At 40.1% G+C, this 15,300-nt stretch overlaps 1 protein-coding gene across 3 annotated transcripts in view; it reads right to left on the bottom strand.

The window, feature by feature from the left end:
- Nucleotides 1-15,300, bottom strand: part of ESR1 (estrogen receptor 1) — a 395,979-nt gene that overhangs the window by 217,049 nt on the left and 163,630 nt on the right. For all 3 annotated transcript variants that reach the window (XM_023206137.1, XM_023206136.1, XM_023206138.1), the window contains one exon: nt 5,353-5,469. In XM_023206137.1, the coding sequence (XP_023061905.1) occupies nt 5,353-5,469 (117 nt within the window). The remainder of the gene's footprint in view (nt 1-5,352; nt 5,470-15,300) is intronic.

Genomic DNA, 15,300 nt, shown 5'->3' with positions numbered 1-15,300 from the left:
CCAGGCTGGAGTGCAGTGGTGCAATCTCGGCTCACTGAAACCTCTGCCTCCCGGGTTCAAGTGATTCTCCTGCCTCATCCTCCTGAGTAGCTGGGATTATAGGTGCCTGCCATCACACCTGGCTCATTTTGTAGCGAGATTTCACTTTGTTGGCCAGGCTGGTCTTGAACTCCTGACCTCAGGTGATCCACCCACCTTGGCCTCCCAAAGTACTGGGATTACAGGCGTAAGCCACGATGCTTAGACAGTAGAATTTATTTCTCTCCATTTCATATTTGAAATCAGTGAAGCTCATAAAAGTAACTTTAACAAGGTTGCTCAGCAAGTTTGAGGAGGAGCCAGCATTTGAACAGATGTATCTTTGGAAGAGTTCCTCTTTCTACCAAACTCAGCAAGAAGGCCAAATTCTTGAGTAATAATATATGTCTTGGATGTCAGATGTCTGAGTAATATTCTGAGTTGGACTAAACCTGGGAGTGGCTGGTTAAAGCTCTAGACTCCTGATCATTCAATATTTGAGCCATCTTGCAACCCAGTCTGCACTTGCTGTTGAGATTTTTATTTGCCACTTCCCATGCAAATGTTCTCTTTATACTGTGAGGACATTGAGGGAAGGGACTAGAATCTTATTCATATTTGCTTTATTCCCAAGGGTTTGCATATAAGAAGCCCTACACAAATAACTATTTAAATGAATTTAATCAATTCATTAATTAGTGCAAAAAAAATACTTCTTGAACACCTACCTTGTGACTTGTTTCATGTGAGATCAGTAAACAAGACACAGAGACCCCCCCTGCCATCATGGAGTGTATAGACCATATATAAAGACAGACATTGAACGACTAATAATAATGGTGAAGAGAGCTAAGAGAAGAGCTGTTTGCCATTAAAGCTAGAACATGAATTTTCCAGCATCTTCATTTTGAACTTCGAGCCTCAGGAACTGTCAGGGAACTGTGTAGGCCTTCCTGAAGAAGAGACATGTAATCTACAATCTAAAGTTCAAGGGGAAGGAGACAAATGAAGAGGAAAAAGCAATGCAGAGAAACCAGCACACATACTAGGATAGAAAAGCACATTCCCGAAAGTGCAATTCAAATCCTGCATCTTATAGAACTACCAAGATTCGAACCAAATCTAATAATGATGCTGGGAGTTTCAGAGGCAGTAAGTATTGTAACAGATTAAAATTGTTGCTTCATGGAGATAAATCATGCACTCTTTTGAATCTTAACAATAGATCTTCAGTAAATTTTTTCAGCCTTGCTATAAAAGTAGGGAGTAGGTCTGTGGTTCTCTTTTAACTGAAACTAAACTTTTTATTTCATAATTAGAGTTTCAGTATCCTAATTGGTAACCAGCCCTGTTAAAGTGGATTGTTGTGAACCCTAATGGTTGGAAACACGTTGTAAAGATTTATTCCGTCACAGCTGGTCTTTGCCATGTGACTGCACATTTTATAGTTAGTTATCATTGTACTTCCAGTTGTAAATTAAGTCTTTATTCAACGGGATTTTTCAAGGAGTTGTTACAGAAGGTATCCTGTGGCCATGTGTGATATTCCATGTAGTAGAAAATACAATAAATTATATTGCTTTATGGCAAGCACTTTATACATATCATCAAAATAAGATGTTCTCATGGGCTATAATTTTATGGATTTAAAGCTCCACTTAAAACTAATGTACATAGGCCGGGCGCGGTGGCTCAAGCCTGTAATCCCAGCACTTTGGGAGGCCGAGGCGGGCGGATCACGAGGTCAGGAGATCGAGACCATCCTGGCTAACACAGTGAAACCCCGTCTCTACTAAAAAATACAAAAAATTAGCCAGGTGTGGTGGCGGGCGCCTGTAGTCCTAGCTACTTGGGAGGCTGAGGCAGGAGAATGGCGGGAACCCGGGAGGTGGAGCTGGCAGTGAGCCGAGATCCGGCCACTGCACTCCAGCCTGGGCGACAGAGCGAGACTCCGTCTCAAAAAAACAAAACAAAACAAAACAAAACAAAAAAACTAATGTACATATAAAAACTGCCAGGAAGATACATGTTTTCATTACATGTAGAGAAATACTGAACAATCACTGAGTAATCCCTATGGGATATTGCCACATATGTTGAAACCTTACCCCCTGGGCCTCAGAATGTGACTGTATTTGGATATTGTACCTTAAGTGAGGTAATTCAGATTCAATGAGGTCTTGTGTATAGGGTCCTAATCCCATATGACTGGTGTCTTTGTAAGAAGAGGAAGAAGCTGTGGGCGCACGGAGAAAAGGCAGTGTGGGGACGCAGAGAGAAGGCAGCCATCTGCAAGCCAAGGAGAGAGGCCTCAGGAAAAACCAAACCTGCCAACACCTTGGTCTCAGACTTCAGCCTCCAAAGCTGTGAGGCAATTGACTTCTGTTACTTAAGCCACCCAGTCTATGGTATTTTGGGAGGGCAGCCTGTTATGAACTGTGTCCCCACAAAACTTGTACCTTGAAGCCCTAGCCCCTGGTTATGACTATATTTGGAAATAGGGCCTTTTTGGAGGTAACTAAGGTTAAATGAGGTCATAAGGGTGGACCCCTCATCCAACAGGGCGTATGAGAAGAGGAAGAGATGCCAAGAGTGCTTGGATACAGAGGAAAGGCTATGTGAGGACGCAGGGAGAAGACAGCTAGCCACAAGCCTAGAAGAGAGGCCTCACAAGCCGGGCCTGGTGGCTCACACCTGTAATCCCAGCACTTTGGGAGGCCAAAATGGGAGGATCACCAGAGGTCAGGAGTTCAAGACCAGCCTGGCTAACATATAGTGAAATTCCATCTCTACAAAAAAATACAAAAATCAGCCGGGCATGGTGGTGTGCACCTGTAGTCCCAGCTACTTGGGAAGCTGAGGCAGGAGAATCGCCTGAACCTGGGAGGCGGAGGTTTCAGTGAGCCGAGATTGCACCACTGTACTTCATCCTGGCCAACAGAGCAAGACTCTGTCTCTCAAAAAAAAAAAAAAAAAAAAGAGAGGGATCACTAGAAACCAAATATTCCAGCACTTTGATTTTGTATGTCCAGCTTCCAGAATTGGGAGAAAATTAATTTCCATTGTTTAAGCTACCCAGTCTGTGGTATTTCATTATGGCAGCCCTAGAAAACTAATACGGATATATATATTTACAGTCATCAATATACATGTGCGAGTGTGTATGGATCCATCCACAGTCTGTGATGTGCAGTTAAATTATCTAGATTCCTAGATGAAAACAGTGGGGAGACTTTTATTATGTCTTTGCATATTCGAATTTTTGTTAGATTAAAAATGAGAAGGCGTAATTTATATTCATGCAGCCAAACCATATCTGGATATTAATTACAATAAAAACAGAACTGGTTTTATGAAGTGGGGTCAATGCGTGGGTACCCTCACATTTTAAAAATTGTTTTGGACATATTCACAACTTGATTATTTCAGCTTTCCAGGAGAATGTATGTAAGAGCCTGTGCTTAACCTACGTATAATCGCCAAAGAAGAATATTAAACCTTGACTACACTGTTTCAAATTAAGCTTTTCTTATGCAGCTGTTATATTCCTGTCACTTATCAAGTTACCTTAAGAAGCATTTTGTGAGTTTAATTAAGCCTGACTAATTCTCCAACAGTACAAAGAAAGATGAATTCCTTAAATATTTAATCCATTTATGACTCAAGTGTCATTTTCTGAATGTACCTGTTAAATTCTTGGAATTAATTAGCCTTTGAATTAAAGCTGCTTTTTCAGATGTTCAAGATGTATAGTCAGTCACAGCTCACAGAATCTGCAAATTCAACATTGCATCTCTTCACCAGGAGAATTTATTCCAAATGCTGCATTCCAAACCTCAGCCTGTCCGGCTTGTTTATGACCCCGGGACTAAGAAACCTGTCACTGTAAGCTTGTTAACCATCAAGCTTGCCTTCATCATAATCTCCATTCTTGGTCTTTCCTCTCCTTCCTCCTGCGTCCAAGTAAGAATGATTTAAAGGTTAGCTGCCCACTACTTGCAAAATCACTATTCCTTTTCATTGAAATTTTGTTCTCCTTAAATCACCCCAAGCTTCACCTCCTTCAGAAAAGAAATGGGCTTTTCCCTATTATAATCAGCAGGTAGCACCATCATCAGCCCTTCCCTCCCCTCAGTATCCTTCTGAAACACTAAATGAATCCGTGGCTTTATTTATTTATTTATTTATTTTATTTTATTTTATTTTTTTTTTAAATTTATTTATTGAGACAGAGTCTCACTCTATCATCCAGGCTGGAGTGCAGTGGCACCATCTTGGTTCACTGCAACCTCCATCTCCCAGGTTCAAGTGATTCTCCTGCCTCCGCCTCCTGAGTAGCTGGGCCTACTGGCGCTTGTCACCATACCCAGCTAATTTTTGTATTTTCAGTAGAAACAGGGTTTCACCATGTTGGCCAGGCTGGTCTCGAACTCCTGACCTCAGGTGATCTGCCCAACTCAGCCTTGTGACTTTATTTTAATTACACATTTTCTACGTGTTCTCCTCCACTACACTGAAGGCTATCGAAGACTAGAAGCAATATTCCTCAAGATGAGACTCCCAAGAATACAATGAGGTCGATCAGGCAACCACATTTATGGGGCTCCTAATATTCCCAGAACTGGGATTCAGTTTCCAGATTCCTGTATGAGAAAACTGGAGGATGGGATACATGAGCAAACCACACACACACACACAGAGCCACAAAGACACAAGCCCATAGTCACAAACCCTGCGTGCTTTGGTACTCGTTAGTGTAGTGCTCAGTAATCAACTATGCCAGCACCATGCTAGACACTGAGGTTAAGAAAATGGCTGGTTGACTCGGGTTCTAAAGGAGAAAACTGCCTTTTGATTGAAATTCACATTCCTTAAGGGATGATAAGAGACTAGAAGGCTATAAATTAGCTAGTTAGCTTTCACATTTACAAGTCTCAATTTGGGGAAAGTTTATCCTCAGATATCATTTTCTAGCATTTGCAATATAAATAGTAACTGAAAAATATTTCTAGAATAATTCACTAAGCACTCTTCATTTCCTTCCATCACCGCCTCCCACACACCTTTGATTTAAAATATAATTATTTATATTGAAAATCCAAACCACAAAATGCCATGTTAGAATTTCCAGTTCCAGACACTCCCACCTTTTTAAAATCAAATGGGTTATGAAAATACTTTTGTTGCAAAGAAAAATAAGAACAGAAAAAAAAAAAAAAAACAATTAAAAGAAAAAAACCCACAAAATTCCCATGGTTGTATTCGAATGGGAAAAGCCAGCACTGGGCAGTGGCCAGGGCCGTCCCCAAGGACCCCTGGGAGAGATGTACCTACCACCTTTCATCATTCCCACTTCGTAGCATTTGCGGAGCCGGCAGGCCTGGCAGCTCTTCCTCCTGTTCTTATCAATGGTGCACTGGTTGGTGGCTGGACACATATAGTCGTTATGTCCTGTTAAAAGCAAGAGGACAGAATTAATATTTTTTCAGGAAACTTAGCCAGTCAGAATCCACAGGGAAACCTTTGGGAGGCTGTTTCCCTATCACTTCCTCAGCCTTACTATGTGGCTCCTCAGCCTGCCTGCCTTTTTCTTTCCTTCTTGAAGTGCAAACAAAACCTCTCATGGGCCAGGCACGCTGGCTCAAGCCTGTAATCCCAGCACTTTGGGAAGCTGAGGTGGGTGGATCACGAGGTCAGGAGTTCGAGACCAGCCTGACCAACATGGTGAAACTCCTGTCTCTACTAAAAATACAAAAATTATCCGGGTGTGGTGGTGTGTGCCTATAATCCCAGCTACTCAGCAAGCTGAGGCAGGAGAATCGCTTGAACCCAGGAGGCGGAGGTTGCAGTGAGCCAAGATTGTGCCACTGCACTCCAGCCTAGGCAACAGAGTGAGAGTCCCATCTCAAAAAGAAACAAAACAAAACCTCTCATGGACTTAATTTCTACAGCAGCCAATTGCTTCAGGAGTCCTTTGGGCAAGTCACCTTTAATTCACACAGTCTGTATTTTGTAGCACCATATTTTATATGGTTATATTTTCTCAGCAGATAAGGTTTTTTGGTTTTGGTTTGGTTTGGTTTGGTTTTATCAAGGCTGCTTGTCAAAATCATTGTCAGGGTAGAGATGTTAGAAATAGAATTTTCAGAGAGCGAGTTTCAAAGTAGCCCTTCTTAAAATATAATTTAATTAAGTACTCACATGTAGCACAGAATACCTAAATTCAAGACGGCTTGGTAGGCTGCATGGTGACAAAGTTCAGTCCTTCGGTTTGTAAATTAGTCCATCACTGACTGCCTAGAGAACTCTGAGCAAGCTACCTTACGTTTCTAAGTCTCTCTTTCCTCCTCACTAACCTAGAGACAATCATGGAACCCACCACATCCAAAGATTCTAAGAATTGAATGTGAGAATGCAGGTCAGGAGTTTACCATCATTCTCTGGATATGGAAAACACTCAAAAGATGTTCGTTGTTGTTACTGTTATTTTATGATTAACCTTCTTTGTTTTCTCTCTTGTTGATTGACTCTCTCTCCCTCAAATGCTCCTTACTCATTGGCTTTGATCACATGCAAGACTGTCCTGTGAAACAGTCACCCTTGCCCCACATGCTCTCTAACTTCCATCTTCTATCTTGTCCCTCGTTCCTAGCTGAACTCAGAAACGTCTGCACACGAAATCTCCTTTTCTTCGCCTCTCTTGCAGGGCTCAACCCACACCAATCTGTTTTCCACCTTAGTTGCCCCAAAAAAGCAACTTCCCTAAGATTATCAATGAATCCTGTTGCCAAATTTTACAGATATTTTCCAGTCCACATCCTACATAACCTATCTGAAGCAGCCTACAGTGTTCATACCTCCCCTCCCCCCTTGAAAGAGGCTTTTTCCCTAGGCTTCCATAATCCCAAACACCCCAGTTGCTTCTGCCTCTCAGGCTGCAGCCTCCAGGTCTTGACTACAGATTCAATTTCCTCCATCCACCATTAAGCCAGAGCTGCTCAGGGCTCAGTCTTAGGTCTTCTTCTTCTCTTACTACTCCATATTCTCCCACAAGAGAATCTAGTGCATGTCCATGGCTTCCATCATCACCAAATGCAGATCACTCAGAATGTGTGCTTCCAACCCAACCCTCTTCTCTGAGCTCCTGGTATATATGTCCAGCTGCCCACAGGAAGTTTCTGCTCTAAGATTTAGAAGTCACCTCCATCCCTTTATCCCTCAAAAGAAATCTGGTTTATAAGGAGCAGAATATTAAAATTCACAAACTAATAAATATTGGCATGTTTTTATAAAGTCTGTTTGCATAAGTCTAAATTCTTACATATCTTGGGGAAATTTCCTGAATTTAGACTAAGGAAGTTACGTCTACTATTGTAAAACATGTTTCTCATTCTCCCACCTCAAATTTGAATATATATTTCACACTCTAATTCAGATTCTCTGCTTAAGTCTGTATTTTTTCCATTTACTAAGGGCAAGATGCAACATGCAGTGAAATGTTTTAACTACAGAGCTCTTTGTTCTTTATTCAACTTAAGGGTCAGGCCCAATTAGAAGAGGGTGGAGTGAAGACTTGACCAGAAATGCTGCTTTCATAAAACTTGGCTTTCCATCTTTCAATATACATTATAAAAGTCACTGTATAAATGGGCTTCAGATCAAATTAACATTTGCACTCTTCTATTGCATAACAGAAACCAGCAAGCTAGTCAGCAGAGTTATAAACTGTAACTTCAGTAAAAGACCACACACTGACTCAGATATCCAGACATAGTTATTATTTTTAGAATTGTCCTTATTAATAGGGTCAAGAAGAAGTAATAGAACCAGAAACAAAACTTATCTGTGCAGATGCTAGCTGCAAGCAAAAAGAGTATTCTTCTGATACCCTAAAGAAACTTCCAGTGTTTAGTCTCCTGTGGTATTTATGCAGTATATGCTGATATATTTCAGTTTTTTAAAAAAATGAGTATATGGCCAGGTGTGGCAGCTCATGCCTATAATTTCAGTACTTCAGGAAGCTGAGGTGGGAGGACAGCTTGAGACCAAGAGTTTTAGACCAGCCTGGGCAACATAACAATATCTTGTCTCTACAAAAAAAAAAAAAAAAAAAAAAAATTAAATATTAGCCTGGCATGATGGCACATGCCTGTAGTCCTAGCTACTCGGGAGGTTGAGACAGGAGAATTGTTTGAGCCCAGGAGGTCAAGGCTTCAGTGAGCTGTGATCGCACCACTACACTCCAGCATAGACAACAGAGCGAAACCCCATCTCTAAAAAAAAAAAAAGAATAAAATAAAAAACAAATTAGTACACATTAAGTTTCAGAGGAAAATAGTCAATAACCATTCAAACCAAATATTACTTTGACTCACTGTCTCCCCAGAGCCAGTTACTTTGTAAGCCAGAAGAAGATAGGAGAATTGAATTGGGTCAGAGGCCAGTTGACTGAGTCTCATGTTTGGATTGGCCATCCACTGTAGATATGTTTCTTCGTAGAACCAAGTGAAATTCCTGAACTAACATGTTTAATGCATAAAATATACTAGATTTTTACATTTCAATTCATCTCTTAACAAAAATGGAAATAGACGTACAACAGAATCATGTTCATACTACAAACCTTTTGTGATAAAGCTAGAATTGATAAACTGGCAAAAAGAAAAATTTAATAAATATGTATTTGATATATGCAATTAAAACAAATTCTTCTTAAACAAACACCATTAACAACTATTTCTAAGTCTTCAGCTCATGTCAGAAGAAGAAAAACAACAAAGTAGGTTTTTTTCTTTTCTTTAACAAGTGTAACCTGGTCAATATGTGTTATTAAAGCAATTGATTTAAGTTGCATTAAGAAGACATTCTTTTTAAATTTTATTATCTGGTCTTCTCAAGATAATGCATGAGAAAATCTTACTGAAGTAGAGTTGATATTCTAAAAAACAACTCACACCAATTGTCTTAGTGAAACATAGCAGTGTGGTTTTTTTTTTAACTGAAAAGACAGGACTTGATGTACGTGACCAGATTAGCCCCAAAGTCCTTCTGTGCAGGCCCAGATGAACCAAGCCCAAAGGGCGAAAACCATGATGTGATGTTCAGGTGAAGGTTTGGAAAAATAATCAGCACTATTTTCTTGCCCGCCAAAAGATAAAAATAAAAAGCCTCTGGAGGAATCTAAGGTTTGACTGGTAGGAAGTGGAGGTGACATGTGGTGAATGAGATGGAACCAGAAAGACAGGAAGCAAGGAGAGAAAATGCCTCTCAGTAGGAATCACCAGGCCCACCCCAGCCCCTGCAGCAACAGAAGGACCCACATTCAGCTTTACCCCAAGCTTCCCTTTTTCTTTTTCTTTTTCTTTTTCTTTTTCTTTTTCCTTCTCATTTTCCCTCCTTTGGTAGCAGCTGGTTTAGCTTTGTTGTCATTACACAGAAAGTCTACATTTGTTAGTTATGAAAATAAATAATGGCCCATACATATGCAGAGATTCAAAAGGAATATGAAGACAGGCCAAGCAGTTGCCTGAGAGAGAGCCAATATAATATTGCAGGTCTCTCTTTTTTCACCACTATTCCCTCAGTATTTTCTGGCGGTCACTTCAGACCAAATCTCTTTCCTGAGCTTCTGAATGTCCACCTGCCCCCGTCCATCAAGACTTGACTCTCTCACACTCATCAAGATGGATGTGCCCCAGACAGAACCGACGATTCTCTTCTTTCCTTGCCAGTCTGTTCCTATTCACTTCCCAGCTGAACCAAGAAATGTCTGCACGTGAAGCCTGAAACATGGGCATTATTCTAGATTCGACCTTCTTCCTCACTTGACCCTCCCTTCCCACCTCCCACCACAGGCACACAGATCAAAACAAATATTTTCTGATGATTTTTCAAAGCAAAACCAATTTTGCCTCAGGCACCACCATAGTCCCTACCTTCTCCAGCCCAGATGGTTACCACAGCCCACTGTGGGACCCTCTGTCTCCAGCCTTCCCCCTTCCCCCATCAATCCTTCCCCACGGTGTGGCCGCTAAAAATCCACACCGTGGGGATTTTCCTAAAATTTTCCTAAAATTTTTATGAATTTTCCTAAAATCATATGCCATCCGGCCACTATCCTGCCTCAATGTCCTGAGGCTCCTCCAAGCTCTAAAAATGATATCTAAATGCAATGCCTTCACACAGTTTGCAAAGCTCTTAATGTTTTTCCTTGCCTTCTCTCCCCCACTCTAACTCCCATCCAAGTTCCAGCCATGTCTTTCTGTTGACACATGCCATGCTTCTCACCCCCAGGACTTTGCACATGCTCTTCTTCCTCGTGGAAACACACTTTTCCTCCTCTTAGCCCAGCTGACTCCTACTCATCTTCTAAGTGTGCCAGTCAAGATATCAAGTCCTCTGTGTAATCGTATCTGCCCTTCTAGCCATGCTTAGCTTGTGTCTTATCATAGGACTTACTATGTTGGGTTTTAACTGCTTGTCTCAATGCCCAGGTCAGTCTAGGCATGGCAAGGGATGGACCATATCTGTCTCATTTATCGCTACTGATCCTGAGCCCAGTGCATTCTCACACACATAGTGGAGCTCAATAAGTATCGAATATCTGAACAAAACTGAGATGCTAAAGCTCCCCTTACCGCCAACTTCATCTGTGGAGCATGGGCCTCTTGAGAGGAACGATTGGGGTTCTATAAAGGAAGTAATGAGTGGGAAGGTGAGGACCCTGAATGATATGATGGCCATTCTGCCTCAGGACCCCAAAACTCAAATCCATAAGAACAAGGCTTAGTTCTAAGCAGGGGCAGTCTGCTCTTCAGCACTGGGCGGGGAGGAGGGGGTGGCAGACATGAACCTAAAACAGATATTCATAGATGAAGAGGGCCAGGAAGGGATCCATGAAGCCATGCATTGCCCATGAATTATCCTACTCTTTCCATTTTGAGGCCTTGCTGCTTTCCTAATATGAGTGTATTTCATGATTGCCCCAAAGAAAAATCAATATATTCTAATTTTTCCAAAGCTTGTTCTATATAGAAATGTTTTCCTGAATTAAAATGCTATTTCCCCCACTATAATATGTTGGTTATGTAGACATTTTAATATGGTTCATTTTACTAATAATGATTTGTTTTCATAGTGTGTTTTAACTTTTTAAAATTTCTATTCCAAGATTTTACTAAACTCTACAAGATTAGCAGTTTCCTTGAATCATCTCCCCATTCACCATCATCACCAGGAAACACTTTAGCTTTAAATAAAATAGGTCTATGGTATTATTTTCCTAGAAATAAAAATCCTTATAAATGAATTATTAACAAGACTGAAGAAAAAGCATATCTTGATCAAAGGGTTTCTTACATATAAACTACATAAACTGTCCTGTAACTGACTCATTTTATGAGAAGCTGAAGTTCAGAGTACTCCTCTCCTTGCTTAACAGTTGAATAAGATACTAAAAATACTTGCTTCCATCATAGCCTACAAATTTGAAGATCCATTTGTCCCAATAAGGCAATTCTATGCCATAAGTATGTGGTGTAGTTATTTCTCCTTTATCATAACTTCCTAACTTTATGGAGTCAGAAATTATACTTGAATGGTCCTTTCCCACTATTTCCATCTTGAATTGACGCATTTCAAAGCGCTCCACAAACTTACAACACATCTAGGGATTTAATTTGTGACTAGAAAACTTCAAAATATATCACATCCATTCTTGCTTTATAATTTTTTAAATAAGTGCATTTCCTAAAGAGATATACAGTACTCTGAAAAAAAAATTAAAGTCAATGAGACTTTCATAAGGTTAGATTAAAAGTCAAGTTATATAAACTGGGAAAAGGTGTCTCATTAAGGAATAAACAGCATTTCTTATCAACATATAAGAGCATTTAGCTAACTGTTCATATTTTAAGGCTCAGAAAGGAAAATGAATTCTAAAAGAAAAATGAACTCTCCAATGTTTAAGCACTCACACATCAAATAAGAGCCAATTTTAGCTAATCCTGTCAACAAGCCTCATTGGAGGAGTCCAACAAAATAATATTTTATTTTCAAAGTCCTATTTTTTATACCCGATTGCCCCATAAATTTAGCTAACATATGTAAAGCTTGGCTACCTTTACAGTCTCCTTATTAAAGGCACTCATCGAATATTTACATAAAATTAACAATGATTTATCACATTTTGAAGCATTCAGGAACTATAAATAGTTTAAGCTGACAAATAAGATGTCAAAATCTGAATTCCTTTCTACTTCTAAGCATCAATATATTTTCATAGAGTGTTAAATACAGCTTTAAATCTGATGTGAAATCACAAGTTTCTATACATATTTGGCCAAAGGAAAGCCTATGATATTTTAGTTTTATTAGTGAAAGACTATATTATCCTTTCAGTGTTGAGGTACAGAGAACATAGTTTTGAGCTGTAACATTTGGGAAAATAGTAAGAATCTACACATGAATTTTCAAAGCACTGTTATATAAACCAGCAACTGCTCAGGCCTGAGTAGACACTTCTAAGAGCTGTTCCTGCTCTGGCTTGTTCATTTCACACTTGTGCTCACTTCCTATCCGGGGGTAATTCCATAGGTTTGTCTGGCCAAACATTCTCTCTACCAAGGAAACCGAGTCTTCTAGGTACTGAACATCACATGCCAGGAAGTGTGTTATACATTGATTGTTTCATTTAACCCCCTAGCAACTTTATGAGGAAGGAATTATATTAATCCTATTATACAGATGCAAAATTATAATCAAAGTTTAAAAGCCTGATCTAAGCCAGACAGCAAGCAGGTGGCAAATGGGTTTTGAACCAAGGTCGCCTTTCATTCCAGAAGCTGAACTCTTATGCATTCTAACCACCTTCATATATGGAAAACCCAGCTTCTCCAAAGGGCAAGCTCTTCACTCAAGAATAGTATCTGCTTTCCAGATTGCAATCATGCAAGGAATCTCTGCAACTGTGTGACCACCAAGCGTTCTGCTTCCTAGGAAGCTCATGTATAAGAAAGAAAAAGTGAGGAGTTAACACAGCCAACCTAATGTTACTGTCTTCTATTTAACAAATCTACAAGACAAATACTCACTAAGACCACACTAATATTAAATTATTTGGGCAATACGCTTCGACTTAATATGACAAGGATGAAATGCACAGTCCAACTCCCCAGCCACGATGATACAGAGAAACAGAAGTCTTGTCCTGCCTTACACTCTGAGAAAGATATTGACTTCCTGCAGTACCTAGTATCTGTATCTACCCCAACCCTTGACTCTTGAGTGATACTTTGTCTTGGTAGGGCCACCCACATTATCTACTGTAACCAAAGCAAAGAGGGGTTATGGGAATTGCAACATAGAATTAGAAAACAGGTTCAAACAATGATATCCTTGGAACTCACTAGCAAAAAGGAAAGGAAGACTGGCAAGGAATTTGTTATAGAAAGAAGAATTCAAAATGTTTTTACATGAAAGTGGGAATGTATGATTGTCATAAAACATGAAGGAGTAAAAGTATTCACAGTTATGCCAAGGAAAAAAATCATACCAAAACACCTACTAATCATCTTTGAGTAGTAAAGTAGATGAGGCAGAGAGAAGACGTGAAGAAGTTTTCAACAGCTTTGCCAAATAGTTACGGCTAAAGGGAGGAGGAGGAGAAAGTCAAATATCCTAATAGTTTGTGCCAGGATGTTTTGAAAATTGTTCATACCATTAATCAAAAAAAAAATCTGAACTGGGACAGAGGTGGCAATAAGTTGTATGGAACAATTTAAAACCTATTGATACGAGATTTCCATCATAAACTCAAAGCAACAGCCCAGCAGACTATTGCAAATACAGTTCTGAAGCTTGGAAGTTGTGTCAAAATGAAGTGGGAGACCACGTTTCACTTCCAACAAGTGGAAGCAATACCACCTCCAACAATTCCGCTTTGGGGTGTAGATCCAAAATAATTGAAAACAGAAACTCAAATACATATTTTTACACCCATGTTCAGAGCAACATTACCCAGTATACCCACAAGGTGGAAATCATCCAAATGTCCATCGACAGACAAATGGATAAACAAAGTGTGGTCTATCCATACAGTGGACGATTATTCAGCCCGAAAAAGGAAGGAAACTCCGACACATGCTACAACATGAATGAATCATGAAGACATTATGCTAAGTGAAATAAGCCAGACACAAAAGGAACAAATATCACCAGACGCACTTATATGACGTACCTAAAATAGTTAAATTCACAGAGACAGAAAGTAGAAGAAGGGTAACCAGGAGATGTGGGGAAGGGGAACTCAGAGTCATTGTGTAATGAGCACAGAGCTGGCTGGGCACGGTGGCTCACGTCTGTAATCTCAGCACTTTGGGAGGTGTAGGCAGGTGGATCACCTGAGGTCAGGAGTTAAGTTAGAGATCAGCCTGTCGAACACAGCAAAACCCCATCTCTACTAAAAATACAAAAACTTGGCTGGGTGTGGTGGCGAGCACCTGTAATCTCAGCTACTTGGGAGGCTGAGGCAGGAGAATCTCTTGAACACAGGAAGATGAGGTTGCAGTGAGCCGAGATCGCACCACTGCACTCCAGGCTCGGAGACAAGAGTGAAACTCCATCTCAAAAAATAAAATAAAATAAAATAAAAAATAAGTATAGAGCTTCAGTTTGGGAGGATGAAAAGTTCTGGTTGCATAAAAATGTGAATGTATTTAATGCCACTGAACCATACACTTAGAAATGATTAAAGTAGTAAATGTCATATTATGTGTATCTTATCACAATTTTATTTTTATTTTCAATATATATATTTTTAAATTTCAATAACTTTTGGGGTACAAGTGGTTTCTGGTTACATGGATGAATTGTATAGTTTACCACAATTTTTAAAAATGGAGTTGAAGGCTGGGTGTGGAGGCCTATTATCCCAGCACTTTGGGAGGTTGAAGCGAGGGGATCACTGGAGTCCAGTAGTTTGAGAGCAGACAGGACAACATAGTAAGACCCCAGCTCTACAAAAGCTTTTTAATTAGCCAGGTGTGGTAGTGTGAGCCTGTCATCCCAGTTACTCGGGAGGCTGAGGTGGGATCAGTTGAGCCTCGGAGGTTGAGGTTGCTCTGAGCTGTGGTTGTGCCACAGCACTTCAGCCTGGGGGACAGAGTGAGATCCAGAAGAAGAAGAAAGAAGAAGAAGAAGAAAGAAGAAGAAAGAAGAAAGAAGAAGAAGAAGAAGAAGAAGGAGAAGGAGAAGGAGAAGGAGAAGGAGAAGGAGAAGGAGAAG

The sequence above is a fragment of the Piliocolobus tephrosceles genome, chromosome 5, assembly GCF_002776525.5.
Source record: "Piliocolobus tephrosceles isolate RC106 chromosome 5, ASM277652v3, whole genome shotgun sequence".
In the NCBI taxonomy this organism is placed as follows: Eukaryota; Metazoa; Chordata; class Mammalia; order Primates; family Cercopithecidae; genus Piliocolobus; species Piliocolobus tephrosceles.
This window is presented reverse-complemented; position numbering and strand designations above follow the sequence as displayed.